At 42.4% G+C, this 24,240-nt stretch overlaps 1 protein-coding gene across 1 annotated transcript in view; it reads left to right on the top strand.

The window, feature by feature from the left end:
* The window catches only part of MREG (melanoregulin), a 69,764-nt gene extending 52,055 nt beyond the window's left edge, over positions 1-17,709 (top strand). Inside the window, exons 3-5 of the mRNA XM_027566905.1 lie at positions 13,244-13,334; positions 14,455-14,618; positions 15,872-17,709. Coding sequence (XP_027422706.1) covers positions 13,244-13,334; positions 14,455-14,618; positions 15,872-16,006 — 390 coding nt within the window. The 3' untranslated portion in view covers positions 16,007-17,709. The remainder of the gene's footprint in view (positions 1-13,243; positions 13,335-14,454; positions 14,619-15,871) is intronic.
* The last annotated feature ends 6,531 nt before the right edge of the window (positions 17,710-24,240 follow it).

The following is a 24,240-nucleotide window of genomic DNA, read 5'->3' as shown; positions in this document are numbered from 1 at the left end:
AATCTTTTGCCATCTTGGGCCTGTTAGGTTCTAACCAGTTCATGTTGCATCCTGAACAACTATGTCATTCTTTTTTTAAAAAATAATTTTATTTATTTATTTTGGCTGTTGTGGGTCTTCGTCACCGCAAGGGCTTTTCTCTAGTTGTGGTGAGGGGAGAGCTAGCCATTCTTCATTGAGGTGGGCGGGCTTCTCATTGCAGTGGCTTCTCTTGTGGTGGGGCACGGGCTCTAGGGCATGCCAGCTTCAATAGTTGCGACACACGGACTCCATAGCTGCAGTTCCCGGGCTCTAGAGCGCAGGCTCAATAGATGTGGCACACAGCTTAGTTGTTTTGAGGAATGTGGGATCTTCCCAGAACAGGAATCAAACCTGTGTCTCCTGCATTGGCAGGAGGATTCTTTATCACTGAGCCACCAGGGAAGCCCCACTACGTCATTCATTTAAAGTTTGTGTCCTATCCCCTTTTCTCCTGCCTCGATCAGGCCAAGCCTTGTTGGGAGCTGTTGGAGGGCCCTCCAAATTCTGGAGCCTCCAAGGACTGAGCACCAGGGCCCCAGGCACTGGCTCCTCCTTGGCCTCTGCTCCCTACTGCCACCTCCTGCAGTGTTCATCTGGTCTGCGGTTTCTCCTCTATCACACCGACTTTCTCATCTGATCTTGGGCTGAGGTGGAAGCAGAAGCTGATGAGTGGAGCGGCAATCTAGGAACAGTGAAATACAGTCTTGTCTTTGCTGCTCACACACCGTGGGGTGGAGGGTGGAGAGAATGGGCTTTTATAGTCCCCACAGAGGGTGCCTCTCTTGGGTGGGTGGCCTTGACTCTGTCCAGACCAAGCTCTGAGCTTCTTCTGCATAATCTCCTCTTTCCTCCTCTCCCCACCGGGACCCGGTTGCTGGGCAGTGAGGGGGGTGTGGTCCAGGGTGTGGAGAGCAGGGCAGGGCCTGTCTGTCCTCTGGATCCTAGTGGCCCTGCCAGAGCCGCTTCAGCAGTGAAAGTCCCTGCATTATGTTCCCTTTCTTTCTCTGTGTCCCAGTTTCCACATTGGTGACAGGGAAGGGCCATGGAGTGAGCTAAATTTGGGCCTAATTGGTGCAGCTTAGGATACTGGGAGAAGCCTGGGTTAAGGAGTCAAAGAGACTTGGGTTGAAATTTTAGGTTCCCTACTTAACAGCTGTGAGGTCGCAGCTGAGTTGTTTAACCTCCCAGGGTCTCACTTAACACACTTCTAGAAAAGGATCCACAAACCCAGCTCATCAGATTTTCTAATGAAAACAAGGACACATGTGGAGTGCTCAGGACAGGGCCTGCCTCACCGTCTAGCCTCAATATCTATTGTTATTTAAAGAGACTTATGTGAAAAGTACTTTTCAAATGTCAGCTGCTTGATCAGCACACAGCAGGAGAGGTGAATGGGTTATTTTGTTTTATTTCATCTGTCTTGAATTTATTCTGCTTCCCCAAAATATGGGGATCAAAATACCTTGATTATATAAAACTCCCTTGTTGAGAATCCACATGGAGTAGAACTCATGTGGCTTTTTCTGATAAAATTTAGTGCTGCTTTCCAGATTCAAAGCAGGCACTCAGTCATCAGCAGAAGGTGGCCTTTCTGTGAATTGTCATTTTCATTTGGGTTCAGCCAGCCCACTGGGCGCCTGCTGTGTACAGAGGACTGTGTACGGCATGGATGAATTCAGACTCTTGTAACCTCAAAGCCCACAGTCTAGAAGTGAAAGAGATGTTACAAGTGCTTGGATGACAACGTGTGTGCTCAGTTGCATCAAACTCTTGGTGACCCCATGGACTGTAGCCCACCAGACTCCTCTGTCCATGGAATTCTCTGGGCAACGATACTAGAGTGGATTACCATTTCCTTGTCTAGGAGATCTTCCTGATTCAGGGATTGAACTCATGTCTCTTGTGTCTCCTGCATTGACAGGCAGATTCTTTACTGCTGACCCACCTGGGAAACCCCTATATGACAATATCTTGACAGTAAATAACTCTACAGCAGTTCCCATAAAGGGGCTGAGGAATTTCAAAAGAAGCAGCAGTTCCTTTGAGCTGTAAGAAAAGCAAAGCCTTCTCAAGGTGGCGGCATTTGGCTGTGCCTGGAAGTTCAGTTCAGTTCAGTTGCTCAGTTGTGTCTGACTCTTTGCGACCCCATGAACCTCAGCACGCCAGGCCTCCCTATCCATCACCATCTCCCGGAGTCCACCCAAACCCATGTCCATTGAGTTGGTGATGCCATCCAACCATCTCATCCTCTGTCGTTGCCTTTTCCTCCTGCCCTCAATCTTTCCCAGCATCAGGGACTTTTCCAGTGAGTCAGCTCTTCGCATCAGGTGGCCAAAGTATTGGAGTTTCAGCTTCAACATCACTCCTTCCAATGAACATCCAGGACTGATCTCCTTTAGGATGAACTGGTTAGATCTCCTTGCAGTCCAAGGGACTCTCAAGAGTCTTCTCCAACACCACAGTTCAAAAGCATCAATTCTTTGGTGCTCAGCTTTCTTAATACTCCCAACTCTCACATCCACACACAACCAATGGAAAAACCATAGCCTTGACTAGACGGACCTTTGTTGACAAAGTAATGTCTCTGCTTTTTAATATGCTGTCTATGTTGGTCATAACTTTCCTTCCAAGGAGTAAGCGTCTTTTAATTTCACGGCTGCAGTCACCATCTGCAGTGATTTTGGAGCCCAGAAAAATAACATCAGCCACTGTTTACACTGTTTCCCCATCTATTTGCCATGAAGTGATGGGACCGGATGCCATGATCTTCATTTTCTGAATGTTGAGCTTTAAGCCAACTTTTTCACTCTCCTCTTTCACTTTCATCAAGAGGCTTTTTAGTTCCTCTTCACTTTCTGCCATAAGGGTGGTGTCATATGCATATCTGAGGTTATTGATATTTCTCCCGGCAGTCTTGATTCCAGCTTGTGCTTCCTGCAGCCCAGCATTTCTCGTGATGTACTCTGCATATAAGTTAAATAAGCAGGGTGACAATATACAGCCTTGATATACTCCTTTTCCTATTTGGAACCAGTCTGTTGTTCCATCTCCAGTTCTAACTGTTACTTCCTGACCTGTATACAGGTTTCTCAAGAGGCAGGTCAGGTGGTCTGGTATTCCCATCTCTTTCAGAATTTTCCACAGTTTATTGTGATCCACACAGTCAAAGGCTTTGGCATAGTCAAGAAAGCAGAAATAGATGTTTTTCTGGAACTCTCTTGCTTTTTCAATGATCCAGTGGATGTTGGCAATTTGATCTCTGGTTCCTCTGCCTTTTCTAAAACCAGCTTGAACATCTGGAAGTTCACGGTTTACGTATTGCCGAAGCCTGGCTTGGAGAATTTTGAGTGTCACTTTACTAGCGTGTGAGATGAGTGCAATTGTGAGGTAGTTTGAGCATTCTTTGGCATTGCCTTTCTTTGGGATTGGAATGAAAACTGACCTTTTCCATTCCTTTGACTACTGCTGAGTTTTTCCAAATTTGCTGGCATATTGAGTGCAGCACTTTCACAGCATCATCCTGGAAGACAGGGTAGGATTTAGATGACAGTAGAATGTGGTCAGAGGCAGACAGGGTCAAGATGGAGAGCCTGTCTGGGACTGACACTGCTTTTTCAGTAAGTGGTACCCACTGGAGTTCTCTGTGAGAGAAATGACCCAGTCTGACCTTTAGGAAGATAGCTGGTTGGGAGGAGACTGGAGTAGTTAGCTTCTGGAAGCAGAGGGACCTTTACTGGAGCTGTTTAGGCCAATGAAGGCTGAGACAGTGGTGATAGATATGAGAGGAATCTTGTGACAGAGGCAGAAGGACCAGGACTGGGTGACTGATTTGGATGCATTGAGAAGGTGGGCTGGAAGGGAAGTGAGCGGTAGATGGCCACGTTGGGAGTGTCAGAGGGCCTGTGCTGGCTTGGTGGAGGCCGGTGGGGAGTCAGACTGGGCTCTGTCCAGTGGCCGGGTCAGCCACCCGTCCATGTGGAGGCATCTGACAGAAAGGGGACAATAGAAACCTGGACCTGGGGCTTGGGTTCAGGGCCCCAGAAGGAGGCCTGGGAGTCACCGGCCGAGAAGTAGTGACAGCAGAGGTGGGGCGTTACAGGAAATCATCCAGGTAGGTGGAAGGGGAAAGACCCGACACAGAGCCTTGGGAGAGGACCACACAAGAAGAGGCAGAGGAGGAAGAAGACCTGCAGAGGGAGGGAGGAGAGTGAGGAAGTGGAGCCGGAGGAGGCACTTTAGAGGCAGGGAGTCTGAACCTCTGACCTCCTGCTGGCTGACTCCAGGCAAGAACCAGACCTTTCTACTGCCGTATGGGGGTCTAATGTCCACCCTACCCCACCAGGTGTCCTGAAGGGCACTTAGTAGATGCTTATTGCTTCTTTCCCGTAGAGACCTGGGGAGGCATGGGAAGAAGTAGGGTGGGGGGCACATCAGCATCCTATGCTTTAGGAAAGGACACTCCTGTTGGGTTACTCCTGAGCTGAGGAGGTGGGGGACGGACCTTGGTACTTGCCGTGGGTAGCAGGTCTGAAAAGCTGATAGCCAGGCGCTGATGAGTAAGGGGATGAGGAGGAAGAGAGAAGGTTCTGGAAGCTCCCTTTGAAACCACGTAGCCGAGAAGGGAGGGTGGAGAACCACGTGGCATTAGAGGAAGCAGGGTAAAGGGAAGGGCGTCTTGGTAGTGCGTCACTGAAACCCTCTGACCTCTCAGGAAGAGGGAGCTAGTTCCTGGCAGAAATCCATTTCTTGGATTTGGCATCTGGGGTTGAAGCGTTCGGGTGTTTGTTCAGAGATGCCATCCCATGCACTCTGGAAGGAAGAAGTCTGTCACGTGAGCCAGGGAAACTGTGGTTGGTCTTGTGAGCCCATTGGGGCCCCGGCCGGGTTTCTGAATTAGATGTCCTGTGACCCAGTCATCTTGAAAGCCTGGGAGGAGAGGGCTGCTGGCTTTCCAGGGACTTTTCCAAGGGAAGGGAGACAGTGTGACCTGTCTCCTTCTGAAATGAGTGATGGGGCTTCAAGGGAAGAGCAAAGGAAGTATCCAGTAGGTAGATGAGTCTAAGAACCTTGGGGCCTTTCTCAGTTTCGAAGCCTAGTTTCAGGAAAGTGTGGGCAGTTTCTCAGCTGTCTCTGCCTTGCAGACAAGCACAGCCCGATCCCAGACATTGACCTTTTCTCCTCTGTCCTCGGAATCTCAGACCTTGGCTTCTGCCACCCCTCACTGCCCACCCCATCTGCATCTTGAAGGGAGTGGTTTTGCCTTTGTCTCACTCCTCAGAGGTGACAGTAGCCAGGTGGACAGGAGGGTGTGGGAGAGGGGTAGTTGAGGGGGTTGAGGTCCCTCCACCTGCTCTGAGGAGGGGAGACGGAACGGAAGTCCCCAAAGGAAGGACTCCCAGGGAGTCAGCCCTTGAGAAGGATGTTCTTGCGTGGCTGCATTCTTGCCTAAAGCCTGGTGATACTTTGCTTTTAGAAAAGTTCTTTTTTCTTCCATGATTTTAATTGTGTTTCCTCTGTTCCTCCTTCAGGTTGACCTCTGTTCTAATCATCTGCTCTTTTGTCTTTAACTGCCTTCTTACCTTGCTCATGCACCAACTCCTCCCCACACCCCCCACCTCCCAGCACTTTCCTGTTTGAAGAGACAGGGTGGACAGTGGCTATGCATGTTGGCCCTACAACCAGACTGCCTGGGTCAGAAATCTCAGCTCCTTATCTACTAGTGTGTACACCTGGGCAAGTACTTCATCTCCCTGAGCCTCAGTTTCCTCATTTTTCAAATGTTATAATAATATCCATCTCATTGAGACTTCCCTGGTAGCCCAGTAGCTAAAGCCTTGCGTTCCCAATGCAGGGGGCCAGGGTTTCGATCCCTGGTCCAGGAACTAAATCCCAGACACTGCAACTAAGAGTTTGCGTGCCACAGCTAAAGATCCTGCTGCAAATAAGATCCAAATAAATAAATAAAAATATTTTAGAAAATCCATCTCATACATGTCATATTATGAGAATTAACTAAATAAATACATATAAAGAGCTTAGAGTAGTACCTGAGAAGTTATAGGTACTCTGTCAATATTATCTATCTATATCTGTCTACTGTCTGTCTGACTCCCCTTTTTTTGTAAATGCCTTCAAATCCTTTTCTAATTTTTCCAGGTGACACAGAAGGAATATATTATGTTGAAAGTGCCTACAGAAGTTATATTTCTAGAAATGATAAATTATATAGTGTATTTTCACCGTGCTGTGTGCTTAGTCGTTCAGTCGTGTCTGACTCTTGGCGACCCCGTGGATTGTAGCCCACCAGGCTCCTCTGTCCATGGGGATCCTCGAGGCAAGAATACTGGAGTGGGTTGCCGTGCTTGCCTCTAGGGATCTCCCAAACCCAGGGATTGAACCCAGGTCTCTTGCATTGTAGGTGGATTCTTTACTGTCTGAGCCACCAGGGAAGCCCCTAAAGTACAGCAGCTATCACATGGAGCTCCAGTGATGGAGAGCCCATTCTCTTAGAAAACCTTCATCCTGGGTGGAAAGTCCCATCTAATATCGATCTTTCTGTGGCTTCCACTAACACGAACAAGTCTTACTGGAACAAGGAATAAATAAAGTTATTAGTTCTTGTTATTAGGAGCAAATAAAAATGCACCCAACTCTTAGGTTGAAAAAAGTCAACATAGCCAAAGGACCAGATGCAGGGACGTGTCTTTTGCATGAACTGCTGCTAATAAATTTCAACTTGTAGATTTTATATTATAGGCCTTATTTGTTACAGGTTTCAAGCCTTGATTCTTACATTCCCTGTGTTAGTCATCTCTGCTACTTTTGTGAACTTTGACCCCATACAGTACCTGATGAAAATGATGGCTAAGCTCAGAAACCAAGCCCTTTCCTGTGTCACTAAAAACCTTCCTCCAAGCTGACATCAACAGCTTTGAATGCTCTTCAGTAGCTTGAAGACTACCTTAGTCTGTGTTACCCACTTCACATTTCTCTGTGAAAAGCAAGCATGAGAGAATCCGTTAGAGGCTTGTTAAAATGCAGATATTCCTCCACCCCCATATATCACATGTCTTTCTTACTTATCTACCTGCAGAATGAAAGAAAATGAAATGGGAGAAGCAGTCAATATATATATTTTTTAAATATCTTTTGGAAACTCCATTTTGAATAGAAAGTAGCATAAGATGATACGAATTGGTGAAAATTGAAAGGAAAGAGATAGCAGTGACAATATTCAAAGAATTCATTTTATCAAAAAGCTATCACTTTCAAGTAAAAGTATTTGACTACTCTGCACCTTGTAGTTCCTTGAGTTAGATGTTTAATATTAGCAATATAATGTTGTTATAGCTACAGTCGTATGGAGTCTCCTTTTAATGTGGATGTTGAGTTGAAGTGGGAATTCCCATAGGGATATACACAGTGTATGATACATGTTGGTACTTGGGGCAATATAGCTCTTCCATCTTTCTCTGTCTCTCATTGCAAGGGAGGAGGACAAGTGGGGACACAGAGTCTCACTAGCATTTGCACAGATCACGATCTGTTCCCTGGGGCTGGCACATTGCAGCCCCCAGTGAAATCTGGGTTCCAGTAGCAAAAAAGAAAGACATAATACAGACCCTGGGGTAACTGATCTGTCTGCCACAAGCAGATGCTTGATGTTCGCTTCTCCAAGACCTGTTTTCCTCTTTGCTCATCAATCTATCAAGTTTGTCCCAAATTTCCTTTGGAGAGAACAGTTACATTCTCAGTTCTAAGAGTGGACACTGATTCAGTTCAGTTCAGTCATTCAGTCGTGTCCGACTCTTTGTGACCCCATGGACTGCAGCATGCCAGGCTTCCCTGTTCTTCACCAGTTCCCAGAGCTTGCTCAAACTCAGTCCACTGAGTCGGTGATGCCATCCAACCATCTCATCCTCTGTCATTCCCTTCTCCTCCCACCTTCAATCTTTCCCAGCATCAGGGTCCTTTCCAATGGGTCAGTTCTTTGCATCAGGAGGCCAAACTATTGCAGTTTCAGCTTCAGCATCAGTCCTTCCAATGAATATTCAGTACTGATTTTGACGGGTTTGGTCTCCTTGCTGTCCAAGGGACTCTCAAGAGTCTCTAGCACCACAGCTCAAACAGGACACTGATTGGTTTAAGCTAATAAACTCAACCCTGGCTGGATATTAGAACCAATAAGGGACTATTTTAAAATATCTGTGTGGGACCTATCTGTCAGAGCAACAAAATCAGAATCCTTTGAAGGGGTGCTTGGCTTGAAATCCAATAAATAAGCCAATCAGCATATCCCCCTGGCTCAAGGATGGGCACGTAACCCAACTCAAGCCAAGCAGATGCAGCAAGTTTTCATTTTATGCCCTCTGTTCTCTTTGAATTTTTATTTCTTTGTGATTATATTAATTATATATTAGTTATATTTGTATAGTTAAAAGTAAATTAATCTCTTTTGAAGTTGCTCCTAAAAGTATAAGATGATTTTAAAGTATATGTCATCTATTGTTAGAGTACATTTCTTCAAATGTACAAATCTCCATTTTAGGAAGAAGTAAGAAGTATATTTTAACTGTGCCATGTATCTACAACCTCACAGTAACACAGAATAGGTGTGAATAAAATGTTTAATTTTATGTCTGAGAAAATGACCCCTGGAGCTTAAATCAGAGCTCAAGGTCAAGACCAGCTCATGGGATGGAGAAGCCGCAGGAGAGCTGGCTCCTGACTGTGGAAGCCGATTGCTCTTTGTTCTGCTGTTCATGTTTGACCTCAGCCTTCTTATCTAGCAGCTCTAATCTGATCTGGCCAACAACTAGAGAGGAGAAAATCCTCAAGGATTCAGCTAAGTATCTTCAGTTGCTCTTTTTCAATCAGATGTTTTTCGGTTTGACTTGGTTCCCAGATACCTTATGAAATTAAATTTGCATGATTTCTTTGATTACACCTCTGCTAATGTACTCATTGTTCAACTTGGAGGCCACAGTGACACAATGACCACCTTGCATTACTTCAGAAATTATGAGTAAACAAAGATTGTTTTAGAAGATAAGAGTGTTAACTTTTGATGTCTAGTAGATTTGAGTGTCAAGTCATTTGTGAAGAATATTTGACTTGTTATTTTCAAGTTATTTGTCTGAAGAAAATTGCTGCAATTTTTAAAATGTAGAAGGACATCATAAAACTTGTTTTTCTCTAATACTAAGGAATAAATGAGTTAGTTTCTTTAGTTGTGGGTAAGATTTTGTTCATCATCGTTTCTTATTTGCTACATTTAGATTCTGTTCTTTGGGATCATATGCTAAGAAAAAATTCAAATCCTCTCTTATCATCATTTATTTTTTCAAAAGCCAATTCTTTGTTAAAACTCTGCCCAAGCTACTTCTGGTTTTAGAGCTTTACATTTTGCACAAAGCTTTCAGGATGCTTTCATATATGGTTATCCATGACTATTGTGTCAAAAGAAGAAATGTGGATTTATGAAATGCTGAGTTTCATTCTGTTAATCTTAATAGGCACTTATCACATGCATCCATACTCGGCAGATTTTAAAACGTTGCATCGTTGCTTCTCCTTTGACAGTTTATCAGAGGAACGGACAGTAAAATGCAATGAGATTGTGTAGCATTGTTAGTGTTTAGGAATAGCAAAATAACCAACATATGGACAGCAAGAAAAGATTTAAAAAACCTGAAGCCTAGATTACCCAATGATGAATGGGTGTCTGAAAAAGATTTGGCTACACTTAGTTCAGGACAGAAGTTCTGACCATCAGCCCAAGGAGCTAAAGGAAAATTAGCAGACTTTTCATCGCAAGGTAGTGAAGCCACCTAGTGGTTTGTTAGATAATTTAAGGTTATGTGAATGTATAAAGTGTCTTGCGAATTGATTGAGCGGGTCTCTATCAAGCATGAATAGGACTTTGATCATTTATCATTTAGTCCGGCAAGGAGGGTCAGTTTCATTGAGAAGAAGCACAGCGGTGCTCTGTGTAATCTTTTATATATTTATAATCTTTTTTAAAATCAGAAAGGAGTTAAGTTAACTTATATGAAACTACTGTGAGAGAGCACAAACTAGAAGAGGGAAAAAAAAAAAAGATGTAAAAAGTAGTAAAAACTTCTGTTAATTCAAAAATGTTTTCGAGATTCTGTACATTTTCCATGATAGGACTCTACGTTTTCAGGAAAGCATGGAAACCGATCAGTTATAAAAATTCAGTGTTCAGAACAGTGAAATAATTTTTGGGAAAAGCAAAATCCTACCTGATGTGAAGAACAGAGAAATGTTTCTTCTGAAGGTCCTCACCGATGAGATCCTGCCTCATGCCATGTATAATGTCCTCAGTCCTTGTAATAGAAATCAATCCTGAGTCTTGGAATATTGTTTCGTAGCTGTGGCTGCACTGCTTTGGAGGAGAATGTGCACCAAGCTCTATTTTCAGGGCTTGCCTGAAAGCATTTGATCCTCATAATAAGCCCGAGAGGAAGCCAATATTATTATCCCATACTGCAGATTAGGCCAGTGACATGCTGTCACTTTATGAACCTGCCCAAAGTTAAGCTCTTAATGAGTAATGGAACTGGAATTCAACCCCTTTGTGCCCTTTTCCAAGATGCTGTGTATACTGAATGGCACATCCAGTAAAAATGGCAGTGCTCTACTGAATACTTAGACAGTCTGTAGGGCATTGGATAGGAGTGCTTTAACATGGTGCTGAGGACATGGTGAGGATTGCGCATTTCTGAGATGACCCAGTTTACGTTGCCCTCCAGGGTCACAGGCTTTACCCTGACTCCAGTCACTGCACACTCATGCATGTGCATGTGCATACACACCTTTGGTCAGAAACAGAGGACCAGGCAAAAGTACTCAGATTCACCACTTCCTGACTGATAAACAACAGCTGAAATGCATGAACTTTTAAAAACAGTTCTATTTTATTGGAGTACAGTTGATGTACAATGTTGTGTTAATTTCTGGTGTACAGCAAAGCAGTTCATTCATTTTATATATATATATATATACACACACACATTCTTTTTCACATTCGTTTCTATTATGGTTTATCACAAAATATTGAATATAGTTCCCTGTGCTATACAGTGAGACCTTGTTCATCCATTCTGTATATACCAGTTTGCATCTGCTAACCCCAAACTCCTGATCCACCCCTTCCCACCCCCTCCCCTTGGCAACCACCAGTCTCCTCTCTATGTCCACAGTTTGGTTTCTGTTTCATAGATAGGTTCATCTGTGCCATACTTTAGGTTCCACATGTAAGTGATACGAAAGAGTGTTTGTCTGTCTTTCTGACTTACTTCACTTCATGTGATAATACTTAGGTCCATCCATGTTGCTGCAGATGGCATTATTTCATTCTCTTTTGTGGCTGAGTAGTATTCTGTTGAGAAGGAAATGGCAGCCCACTCCAGTGTTCTTGCCTGGAGAATCCCAGGGACGGGGGAGCCTGGTGGGCTGCCGTCTCTGGGGTCGCACAGAGTCGGACACGACTGCAGCGACTTAGCAGCAGCAGCAGTATTCTGTTGTGTATATGTACCACATCATCTTTATCCCTTCCTCTGTCCATGGCCATTTAGTTTGCTTCCATGTTTTGGCTATTGAGAATAGTGCTGCTCTGTATATAGGGGTGCGTGTATCTTTTTGAATTATAGTTTTGTGAAACCCATGACCTTCTGATAGCTTTGTACCTTCAGATACAAGATTTAAAATGCAATCATAACCAAATATGCTCTATTTTACTAGTTTTTCCTTCTTAGAGTGGTATCTATAAATGTTTGGGAATGGCAGCTAAATTGATTTCTCTTAACCAGTCATGAAAGTTGATTAGGGATGAGCAAGGCAAGCCTGGCATCACTGAAACATTTTCAGTTAGAGGAGTCAAAATACCATATAATCTGAGTCTCAAATTGAGCGTTTAGAATGATGCTCTTTTAAGCTGTACTTCAGCACAGAAAAGGTATACTCTATAAAACGATTTTTTCATGTAGATAAGGCTCCTTGAAAACATATTTCCATGGTGTTTAAAAGAAATCCGTAGCTCAGTAAAGATTCTGCTGCTGCTGCTGCTAAGTCACTTCAGTTGTGTCCGACTCTGTGCAACCCCATAGACGGTAGCCCACCAGGCTCTCCCATCCCTGGGATTCTCAAGGCAAGAACACTGGAGTGGGTTGCCATTTCCTTCTCTGCAGTAAAGATTCTTACGTTCCTGGAAGATTTAAGTTCTGTTTGAGGAGCTGAAGCTCAATACTTTGGCCACCTGATGTGCAGAGCTGGTTCATTAGAAAAGACCCTGATGCTGGGAAAGATTGATGGCAGCAGAAGGGGATGACAGAGGATGAGATGGTTGGTTGGCACCACCGACTCAATGGACATGAGTTTGAGCAAGCTCGGGAGATGGTGAAGGACAGGGATGCCTGGCATCCATGGGGTTGCAAAGAGTCAGACATGACTGAGTGACTGAACAACAACAAAGATGACCTACTACCCATAAGGTTGAAGTATTCAAAAAGATAACCTTTTAATAGTTCTGCTGAGTGCCTGAAAATTTATCCTGTCTTGGGAATACAAATGAAAGAGAGCAATGCTGAAATACGGTAAAGGAAACATTGGCTGGAAATCAAGAAACTTGGGATTCCCAACTCCACTGTATTCTGATAACAAAGGAAGATACAAATTCTTTGGGTCTCATTTTTTCTCAGAAACTTCTGAGTCAGACCTGGATTCAAATACCAAGTCCAGTACCTATTAGCTGGATGATACTGTATTAGCTAGGTAAACTTTCTGGGCGTCAGTTTATTTATCTATAAAAAGTCTTTAGTAATACTGTGTGCAGGTATTTTATATATAAAAGTTTTTTTATACCTTTAATCTTTATAACATCCTTAAATGGAATATTCACTGTTGTTATCCCCACTTTATAGGTGCTATCACTGTAGTTGGGAAATTAGATAATGTGAAGAGGTTAATTAGGATAGTTTCTGAGATATGTTACATCACCTGGTACATAGCTGATATCCCAGACATGGAGGTGATGTATTCCTGCTGACTTCATCTCACCCAGCTCCTTCTCTTCTTTTAGGATATGCCTTGAAGATTAGTGAAGAGGAGAACTGCATGCATTAACAACTTAACTTTGGGAATTAGATAGAGATTTAGACCAAAGTGTAAAAATAAAACTGAAGTTTAATTTTTCCTACAGGAGTGGCAAAAACTCAATTATGATATCTACACCCTGCGACAGATTCGAAGGGAAGTGAGAAGTAGATGGAAACATATTTTAGAAGATTTAGGTGAGTCTAAAAGTGATTATAAAATGGCAAAAATAACTAGTTGTGGTTATTCCTCTCTACCTTCTCCAGCCTGGTTTTTATAAAAGGAATGTCAGTAACTGATGATTAAGGCTACTGTGTACTAATTGTTTTCCCAATACCATCCTCTCTGTATCCTCCAGCATAAACATCTGATGTTTCTCTTATCATCAGCCGTTGTCTTGAGGACATATTTTGCCATGTGTTACCCCATCTGTCTTCAGTATCAAGTAGGACAGGGCAGTGAAATCATAACGGGATATTCGTTCAATCAAGATCACTGAATTTGGGGGCATTGTACATTGATTGATTTAAATGGAATGATTGGCCAATTACTCATAGCTTTATAAGATAGAGCAGATTAGGAGAAATGTTATTTGTAAGAGAGACCGCAAATACCTGTGGTATTAGAGTAGCTATTTGGTATTGATTTTTCTTAATTCTGCCAGGCTTGTAATTCAGTAAATATGGCCCTCACATTATAAAGAAGCTTGTTTTCATGTTCAGAAAAAATGGATTTATCAATTTTGAAGTCCTCAGTCCTTCTCCTTTGAAACAGAACATTACACCTTGGCATTATAACTTTGCAAATGTGGGTACCAAGTTGCTATCCCCTGTTGCTTATATTATGCTTGTATTAAATCTATGAGTCTTTTAGACCTTTGTATAAGTAATTTAGCCAGCCAACGATATTGCCCTGGGGGAGGGAACCTGGGCTTGGAGGAGTCTGGACCTGAAGATGACCATTTTGCAGGTTGAGGGGACAAGTAGGAATTCTGGGGACAGGGGAGGGGGTGAAGAGTAGGAAATGGGAGGAGGGTTTCCAAACTGATAAAGTGGGTGGCAGGCAGTCAGTGGGTGAGTAGCAGAGGCTTAACTTGGAGGGAAAAGTTGACAAAGAAAATTTGATACGAAGAAACCGCAAAAGCATTTTAATTAAAGACCCGACCAACCTCACTGAGCTGCAGGGCAGCAAAGGGAGCGGTGCTTTGGGCTTCAGCTTTCTCGTATTTGCTCCACAGCTGTCGCCGGTCCCCTCATCCCTTGCAGGCTGTTGTCTCCTTGTGACTGCTTCACGTGAGGGTTTAATTTCTTTACACAGGTTTTCAAAGAGAAGCAGACTCTTTGTTGTCAGTGACAAAACTGAGCACCATCAGTGATTCTAAAAACACAAGGAAAGCTCGGGAAATACTGTTGAGACTGGCTGAAGAGACCAGTATTTTCCCTACCAGTTGGGAGCTCTCGGAGAGGTATCTCTTTGTTATGGTAAGTGTCCATCTGCTTATTTTTTAGTAATTTTTTAAAATTAATTTTTATTAGAGTATAGATGCTTTTGTCCTTTTGGAGGGTGTCTCAGATGGTAAAGAATCCGCCTGCAATCCAGAAGATTTCAGAGACCAGATTCTATCCTTGGGTTGGGAAGATCCCCTGGAGAAGGGAATGGCAACCCACTCCAGTATTCTTGCCTGGAGAATCCCATGGGCAGAGGAGCTTGTCAGGCTATAGTCCATAGGGTTGCACAGAGTCAGACACGACTGAAGCAACTTATCTCACATAGCTGCTTTAAAATGTTGTGTTGGTAGAACACTGAGTAGAGTTTCCGGCGCTATACAGTAGGTTCCTATTAGTTAGTCTATTTTATGAATAGTGTCACTAGTGTGTGTACGTCAATCTCAGCCTGCCAGTTCATCCCACTCACTCCCCTCTCCCTCTCACTGGTGCCCATACACTTGCTTTCTATATCTTTGTCTCTATTTCTGTTTCTCAAATAAGACCATCTGTACCATTTTTATAGATTCCACATATATGCATTCATATGTAATATTTGTTTCTCTCTTTCTGACTTACTTCCCTCTGAGTGACAGTTTCTAGGTCCATCCACATCTCTGCAAATGATCCAATTTTGTTCTTTTTTATGGCTGAGTAATATTCCGTTGTATAGATGTACTGCATCTTCTTTATCCATTCCTCTATTGATGGACATTTGGGTTCCCAATTTTGCTTTAAATTTTTGCTTCTCTGTTAGTCCATGTACTTATTCATCATTCTGACCCCATGAACTTCACCGTGGTATGAGGTGTGGGAGATGGTGCTGGCATCTTATGCCTTGGTGTTCAGTAGCCAGCACATCATCATCACTTGGAGGGCTTTAAAAATTCAGGTTTTTGGAATACACTTAGACCAGTTGAGACTTGGGTTGTAGTTCAAGAATCTGTGTTTTTCAGCCAATTTTGTTGGGTAGTCAGTTTTTTTAGCCATTTTTAGGTCAAAGAGATGTGAGAAATTGGGTATACAGCCTAAGATTGAAAAATGATTTGAAAGGACTCAAAGAGCAGGGGAATGTTTTCTGGAGAATGTAAGTCATTAAGGAGTGTCTCTAAATTTGTTGAGAAAAATTTAATAAATGTTCTACTCACTCATCGTTATTTCTAGATGGATGTGATTTTTAGATGAATTTTTGCCACAGACATGGCTTTGTTTCCATTTTGACAACAGTTTTGTTTTTAATTTTTTGGCAGGACCGTCTCATTGCACTTGATGCTGCGGAAGAGTTCTTTAAAATTGCCAGTCGAACTTACCCCAAGAAGGCTGGGGTCCCATGCCTGGCAGATGGCCAGAAAGAACTGCACTACTTTCCTTTGCCAAGTCCCTAAAGGAGAAGCTACGAGGCAGAATGGGAATTCTTCCGCTGGACCTCAACAGCCAACCAAAGTTGGGCAAATGAGTGCAAACGAGAATGAGCAAGGAGAGAGCTAGCTAAGAGAAAAAGGATTTTGAATCCTACTAAAACCTAAGAGTTTGGATAGCTGGTCATCATGAAACTCTATGAAATGTTGAAGTTGCATTGAAACATCGTGGTGATCTTGCATCAGAGAGTTGGTCAGTGGGCTGTTTTATCATGGCTGATTAGATTCTGTTGCCCCCATTTTGGTTTTGGTTGTATAATGAGCTCTGACCACTGATCCTATTGGGAGAATGGGATATTCCAGTTAATAAGATTCCTGGAGCCATCATTGAGCCTAAATATGGATTACCAATTTTTAAATAACTGTTATATAATATAGGCTAACACCAAAACACTACCAGGCATGATGTGACCTTCCTTGATTTTGGAGCACCTACAGAACCTTGGAGGTGTTTAGAGCATCAATTGGAGAATATCCAGAAGTTTAGGTGTACCAAATAATAGAAATATCTAGGAGTGCTGCTCAGGAGGGAGTCCTAAGTAGAATGATCCCAAGCAGAACTCCATGTAAAAAGCTCTGTCTTCAGTTGTGGTACAGGCATCTCAAATTCTTAACGTTATTGAGATCTGGTTATGTCATTTTTGCATAGTGTCCAGCTCTGGGCCACAAGCCCCTGCCTGATATTTTATCAGGCATATTTTACCTTCACTGTCTTCTCTTCTCTTTAGCCTGTTTCCAGCTTATTGACTGAAAGTTACACCTGCCCAGAGTCCTCTCGTGCATATTTGCAACTCTGTAGGCCGTGCTGCATTGAAGAAAGTCATTGCTGGACTTTCTTCCATCCTGAAGATGATTTTCAGAATGGAGCATTTCTGTCAATACAGTTTGCCACAGGTTGAGTAGCTCAGCTTCAAAAGTTATAGCCCCTTAAGCAAGGAGCTTGTCATGAAATCAGGGTTCATTGTATTGAAAAGAGCTTTTCAGGTTTATCAGTAGACTGCTGAAAATAATTGCAGTATTCTTACTTTTACAGATTTTGCTTTTCTGACTTCAGGTTTAAAAGTAACTTGTATGTAGTCTGTGCAGGGGATTGTGACTTGAAGATTTCCCTACCCCAACTAACTCTTTTGGTAGTGAATACTTTGTTTAAAATATTTGTCAGAGGAGATCCATGTTATCCATTTATGAGTACATTGCAGACCAATTAACTGACATGTTTCAGGAAAATTTTTTGTAGTTGAATAAGTAAACAAAAAGTTTTATTTTTTAAAATAAATAATACATTTTTATTTTGTTTTGTTTAGTTCTTAATACCTCTCTCATGTTGTTTAAAATTAGCCTGCAGATATTTTCTCTCACTTCTGTAGGCTCTTGCAAGATAAACATACAGTGAGACAGACAAACAAAACCAAAAAGAAACAGTAAATTAACAAAATACATTTGAAGATCATACTGTTTTCATCCTTGTCCATGGAATTTGTGTTTTGTCTTTGCCTTTTTTGATGTCAAAATAGAGGACATTGTTTGCATCTATAGAGAATAAGTTGTAACGATAGTCTTTATTTTTGGTAATGAATAAGTAAGGTTAAAACTGTCTCTATGATTATAAAAACTCATGGAATTATCCAGGAAACTTTCATTGCAAAGAATTAAAAAGTTTCTATATTTACTTTTCAGTTGAATGTGTGTTATATTTCCGAGAATAAAGAGGAAACAGATATTCTTTCCTTAATCCCTTTAAATTAAAGGTAAAGAGGCTGAGAGAGATGGGCTTAAGGACCTCTGGTTGTTCTAAAGCCAGTCAAGGGGCCAGTCTGAGCTCAAGTCCATTGAGAAGTATGTGAGAGGGGCTTGAGGGTGACGGGAGTGATCACTTCAGAAGTCACAGGGTGCTCAGCAGGAACAGGATCCAGGGGTTCGTGTGTATATGCAGGGCAGTTTCAGGTGACGGATGGAAAATTTTATATTAATAGTTATTTATTTTATCATGTACCAAGGAAGCAAGGGGGTGGGGACTTCCTGGGGGCTCAGTGATAAAGAATCTGCCTTCAATGCAGGAGACCTGGGTTCGATCCCTGGGTTGGGAAGATCCCCTGGAGGAGGGCATGGCAACCCACTCTAGTACTCTTGCCTGGAGAATCCCATGGACAGAAGAGCCTGACAGGCTGCACCCCATACGGTTGCAGAGTTGGGCATGCCTGAACTGACTAAGCAGCAGCAGCAGCAAGGGGGTGGTGGGCTGTAATTTAGCAGATAGAACACGAGATTTCCTATTCCATGAATATAATTACAACCAACAATAAAAAGTATTTGTGTTTCCTTAAAGGGGTCCCCAGGAAGGCAGAGTGGACACACTGACCAAAGTGATAAAGAATGCTTTGGTGAGGAGTCACTAACATCACTGAAAGTTTGGTGTATCCCTGTAGGGCAGGGGCTGTTCCAGAAATGCACTCACTGGTAGCAATGGGGATGGAAGAAGAGGTGCTCAGTGGCAAGGCTTCACCGTCAGAAGCCAAGTGGCACAATTATAATGAGTGACCAGATCTGAAGAGTACCTGTAGAGAGATTTGGAGATGGTTGATGAAACATGGCCTCTCTAGGGGCAAAATAGATGGGCAGCCAATAAGAATACTCCTCACACTTTACCATCAAAAGATCTCAAGGACAAGGCTTCCCTGGTGATCAAGTGGTTAAGAATCCAGCTTGCAGTGCAAAGGACACCAGTTTGATCCCCAGTCCCGGAAGATCCCCACATGCCATGGGACAGTTGAGCCTGAGAGCCATAACTACTGAAGGTCATGCACCCTGGAGCCCGAGCTCCACAACAAGAGAAGCCACTGCAGTGAGAATCCTCATGCTACCAGCTAGGGAGTAGCCTCTGCTCACCGCGACTAGATAAAGCCCTTGCATAGCAACGAAGACCCAGCACAGCCAAAAATGTATGAATATTAAGAAAAAGATTTTTAAAAAAATCTCAAGGATGGATGATCAAGAGATAAGTAGGGCACAGACACAGCCAGTTTAATAAAAACTTATGATCTCTTGCTAGCTTTCCAGACTTTGATATTTTCCAGACCCAGAAACTACAGACTGAAGGAAAGACTGGATCCCTAAGAAGGAAAACTTTGAAACACCACTGCAAGGGGTCATGGCGATGCTTCCTCTATTCCTCCCTCAAAAGGAGGTTATTTACTGGGATAACTACACTAGAGAAAGGAGTCTACACAGACACACTCCAGACAGAGGACACTAGGTCCAAGTGGACATAGATACCCAGGGACAAGAGTATCATTACGGTGTGCTGTTTAGAGTGGGGCACATGGAATGCAGATAATAAATGGAGTCCTACCCCACATCTAACTCACAGTCAGTTAGGTGAGTTCATGGGTCTACCCAGTGGTCATCTCCCCAGTTCCACATTAAATTCCGGGATGGAACATACTCTGGACTTGGCAGAACCAAGATTTGTTTTTTGGCTGATGGGTTAAAAACCAACCTACTGAGAAAGCTAAGTAGAAGACTCTGAAACTGCTTCACTCCTTGGCCAAGATAGTAAACCCAAATTAACATTGGATTCCAGAAAGACAACAGAGATTAGCACCCTTAAAGACCTAAAGGATGCAGGAGTGTCGGTCCTAATTATAATTCTGTTCAATTCACCACTCTGACCCTGAAACTAGATGGATATTGGAGAATGAAAGTGAATTATTGAAAATTCAACTAATTAGAAGCCTTAATTGCAGCTGCTGAGCTAGATGTGGGATCTTGGTGAGAGTAAATTAACAAGTCTCAGCTACAATGTGGGTATTGATCTGACAAATGCATTCTCTCCATACCCATCAGAAAGGAAGGTCAGAAACTGCATTCACTTGAGACGGACAACAGTACACGTTTTGGTATTGCTCCAGAGCTAAGACTCTCCTACCCTTTGTTATTATAAAAAGGATCTGGACCCTCTGGATTCTGCAGAGTATCACTTCAATTAATATATGGTAACATTAGATAAATGGTAAAATTAGATAAATTGGCAACATTAGATGTGATAAATGCAAAGAGGAAAATGCACCAGAGGCCTTGAAGAAAGACAGTTCAGAGGATGAGAGAGAAATTCTACAAAGTCTCAGGAGCCTGTCAATTCATTGCAGTTCTTAGGGGTCCAGTGGTCTGCGGTGAGCTGAAACATCCCCTCAAAAGGAAGGTTGAGTTACTTCATTGTACACCTCTAAGGTGCCACCAGAATGCTAGATGGCCATCTCTATGTTGCCACCTGGAACTACCACTCATCCCATTTAACTGGATGATGTGAAAAGCTGCCAGCTCTGAATGAGGTCCAGGGCAGGAAAGGGCTCCCAAGCAGGTCCAAGGCTGTGGCCAAGTGGCCTGACACTTGTAGCTTAGGACCCTACAGACCCGTTGGTATTGAAAGTTGGTGATAAAAAACGATGCCATGTGGAATTTATGGACAGTTCAATAGGAAAATGACAATACAGACTCTAAGAGTCCTGGAGTAAGGCTATGCCATTTTCAAGGGATGATTACACATTACTTGAAAAACTGCTCATCATGAATTGGGTTTTTGTCAGACCCATGAAAGTGTAAGGTCAAATCTAACAGCAATCTATTTTTTCTGTTTTTCAATATAAGCTATTCAATTTTAGAATAGTTTTAGATTTACAGAAAAGTTGCAAAGGTAGTACAGAGCATCCCCATATGCTTCATGTCAAGTTTTTATTATTAACATAGTATAGTACCTGGGGCTTCTGTGGTGACAGACAGTAAAGAATCCACCTGCAATGCAGAAAACACAGAAGACGCAGGTTTGATCCCTGGGTCAGGAAGATCTGAAGTAGGGAATGGCAGCCCACTCCAATATTCTTGTCTGGAGAATCCAATGGACAGAGGAGCCTGGCAAGCTACAGTCCATGGGGTCTCAAAGAGTCAGGCATGAATAACCAACTAACAATAACAATAGTACCTAAGAATGGTACATTTGTTATATCTAATGAACCATTATCAGTGCATCATTAACTAAAGTCCAAGTTTACTCAGATACCTTAGTTTTTACCTAATGTCTCTTTCTCTTTCAGGATCCCATCCAGGACGTGGTATTGCATTTGAAAGGAAGTGAAAGTGTTAGTCGCTCAGTCGTGTGCAACTCTTTGAGATCCCATGGACTTAGCAAGCCAGTTTCCTCTGTCCATGGGATTTCCTAGGCAAGAATATTGGAGTGGATAGCCATTTCCTTCTCCAGGGAATCTTCCCAAACCAGGGATCGAACCTTGGTCTGCTGCACGGCAGGCAGATTCTTCACCGTCTGAGCCACCAGGGAAGCCTGGGATAGTTTCTCAGACCTTCCTTGCTTTTGGTGATCTTGATGGTTTTGAGAAGTGCTGTTCATGCGTTGGAGAAGGAAATGGCAACCCACTCCAGTGTTCTTGCCTGGAGAATCCCAGGGACGGGGGAGCCTGTTGGGCTGCCGTCTATGGGGTCGCACAGAGTCGGACACGACTGAAGTGACTTAGCAGCAGTAGCAACAGTTCAGGAATCTAGGAGAGGAGAGATGATAAGTATTGGTGTGGTTTTGAGACCAACTGTGGCAATGGGGCTGTAAGTCATCCAATTAGCCTTTCTTCAGGAAAAGAAATACACCAGATTCCAGGAGGAGCCTCTCCCAGGACGTGCCATGAAAAGCAAGCACTTCAGGCAGCATGAAGATGCTGTAATCTGCCCGCTTTGGGACAGAAATATCCATCCCCTCTGCTGCTGGCAGTGTCTGAGATCTGGTGTCTGAGATCTCAGCCAGGTTTCTCTGTAGGAATTGCCATCAACCAGTGAGAGCTGCCTTGTCCAAGGTTGTCCCCCCATTCGGGCCATCCTGCCTCTACGGATGAGTTAGCTGGTGCAGGGGTGGGAAGGGTTATCCTAGCTCTGGAGCTCCCCAATAGATTGACGGAGACTTTTGTTGCGACAACATCTCAGTAGCAGTTTTGCCAACCCTGCTGTACGTGTTTGCTTGCAAACTTCTTGCAGGCCAATCTCCATTTCAGAATCTTTTTCTCAGGAAACCACATCCTGACAGTATCTGAGTCAACAATACAATATGCAAGTCTGCAATTGTAGCTAACACATTCATAGTGATTCTATGTTAATTTTAGTGGAATTATACTGGAGCATTTATCTATTGAAACACATACTACTTCATTATGAGTCATTAAAAGTCTATGTTAATTTTAGTGGAATTATACTGGAGCATTTATCTATTGAAACACATACTACTTCATTATGAGTCATTAAAATGTATTAAACAGGTATCTATCCTTGGTATTAAGGCATTGTTTTTTAAAAGGTTAATTAGGTAGTTATTAGTAAATTCACTTAACATAAATGGTTAAATTATTTATTTATTTGGGCTGTGCTGAGTCTTCGTTGCTGCGCCTGGGATTTTCTCTAGTTGCACTGTGGGGGCTTCTCATTGCAGTGGTTCTCTTGTGGAGCACCGGCTCTAGGCGCATGGACTCAGTAGTTGCCGCTCTCAGGCTTAGAGCAGGGGCTCAGTAGTGTTGCATGGGCTTAGCTGCATGTGGGATCTTCCCAGACTAGGGATGTAACCAGTGTGTCCTGCATTGCAAGGTGGATGGATTCTTAACCACTGGACCACCAGGGAAGCCCAGTTGAATCATTTTTAAAGATCATCATAAAAGTTAACTTTTCTTTACCTAAGACATTAAAGTCAGTAACTTCTGGAAAAGGACTGCATTGACAGCCTCAGAAACTAGTTTATGTGATTTCTTACACAGAAAATCTGTTTAAATTGCATTGAAAGGAGCATACTCATAATTTCTAAATCATTACTGTGTATAGAGTGAAAATGGCCAGCCACTTTGAACTTTCTTTTACAATGTTTCAAAGACTGTTATTATTAGCTTGCAGAGTATTATTCTATATTTTTCTTTTGACAGGAAACAACTGGACATATGGGATTTCAATTTTCAATTTCCTTATCAGATGTGTTTAGAACCCTGTATGGTTTTCTTGTAGTTTTAACCTGATTTTCATCGTTTAATCATTTAGTAAGTAAATAAGGTTTATCTAATTTTGCTACTTATCTCTATTCTAAGTATTTAGTGATGTTAAATTAGAAAGAGCAGTCTTTTGTACATATGTATTTGTACATATTAATATATTTCTGTGTTATATATTACAAAAAACAAAAATAAAATTGTGAGATTTATAAGAGCTAAATAAAGCACAGACATATAGTACTATATGTACATATAGATCAGTACTCTTTCAAAAACCAACAGCAGTAGTTTTTAGGTAGCAATTTACTTTAAAAAATTCTTCCACGTTAATAGTGTGAAATGTGTAAGTAAACTTTTTATCATATATCCTAGAGATATGTATTAAGCATTTGAAGTATCCTAATCAGGAAACTACTTTCCAATAGGGTTGTTTACTCATTTCAATCATCTTTATCAAAATTTACACCAGAAAGTTCATCAAGTTGCATAAAGAGTGTTAGGTATGATTTTTCCATTTAAAAACTGATTTTCCACTTATGAATTATGAAACCACTCAAGTGGTTAGCTAGAAAGACTGACTGACCTCTATCCTCTTAGCAGGATGAAGACATAGATACACATACACACTGCTGACAGTGTGTATAAAGTAGACAGCTGATGAGAGCAGACTGTGCAGCACAGGGAACTCTACCTAATGTGGTGTCCTGTTAAATGGGAGGGAAGTCCAAAAGGGGGGGGACGTATGTGTACACATGGCTGATTCATTTTGTTGTGTGGTAGCAGCTATCATGACATTGTAAAGCAACTATACTGCAATTAAAATTAATTAATAATAGTGAAAAAAGAATCCATTATAACCAACAGTGCTGAGGAGTAGAGCACCTTTTTGTCCTTTGTCTGTCTACTTCAAAATCTTCACACCAAGTTGTTCCACTTTGTTACTGGAATATTGTTGTGTCTGCCTAAGAACAAAACTTTCACTCAAGTGTCTTTCAAATGTTTATTTCAGTATTGCGGGTGTTAAGAAAAAAGGGAGACTTCTTTGGGATTACAGGAAGCTGATCATAATTCCTGGTTAATGAGTGTTGTATCTTTAGAAGAGTTTGGGCTAAGATCTGCTTTCACTCAGTTGACCTACAGCCTTAATTTTCTTGTAATTGCTGGAGATTATTGATATTT

The sequence above is a fragment of the Bos indicus x Bos taurus genome, chromosome 2 (assembly GCF_003369695.1).
Source record: "Bos indicus x Bos taurus breed Angus x Brahman F1 hybrid chromosome 2, Bos_hybrid_MaternalHap_v2.0, whole genome shotgun sequence".
Classification (NCBI taxonomy): domain Eukaryota; kingdom Metazoa; phylum Chordata; class Mammalia; order Artiodactyla; family Bovidae; genus Bos; species Bos indicus x Bos taurus.
Note: the sequence above shows the minus strand (reverse complement) of the source record. Positions and strands in the feature narration are given on the sequence as shown.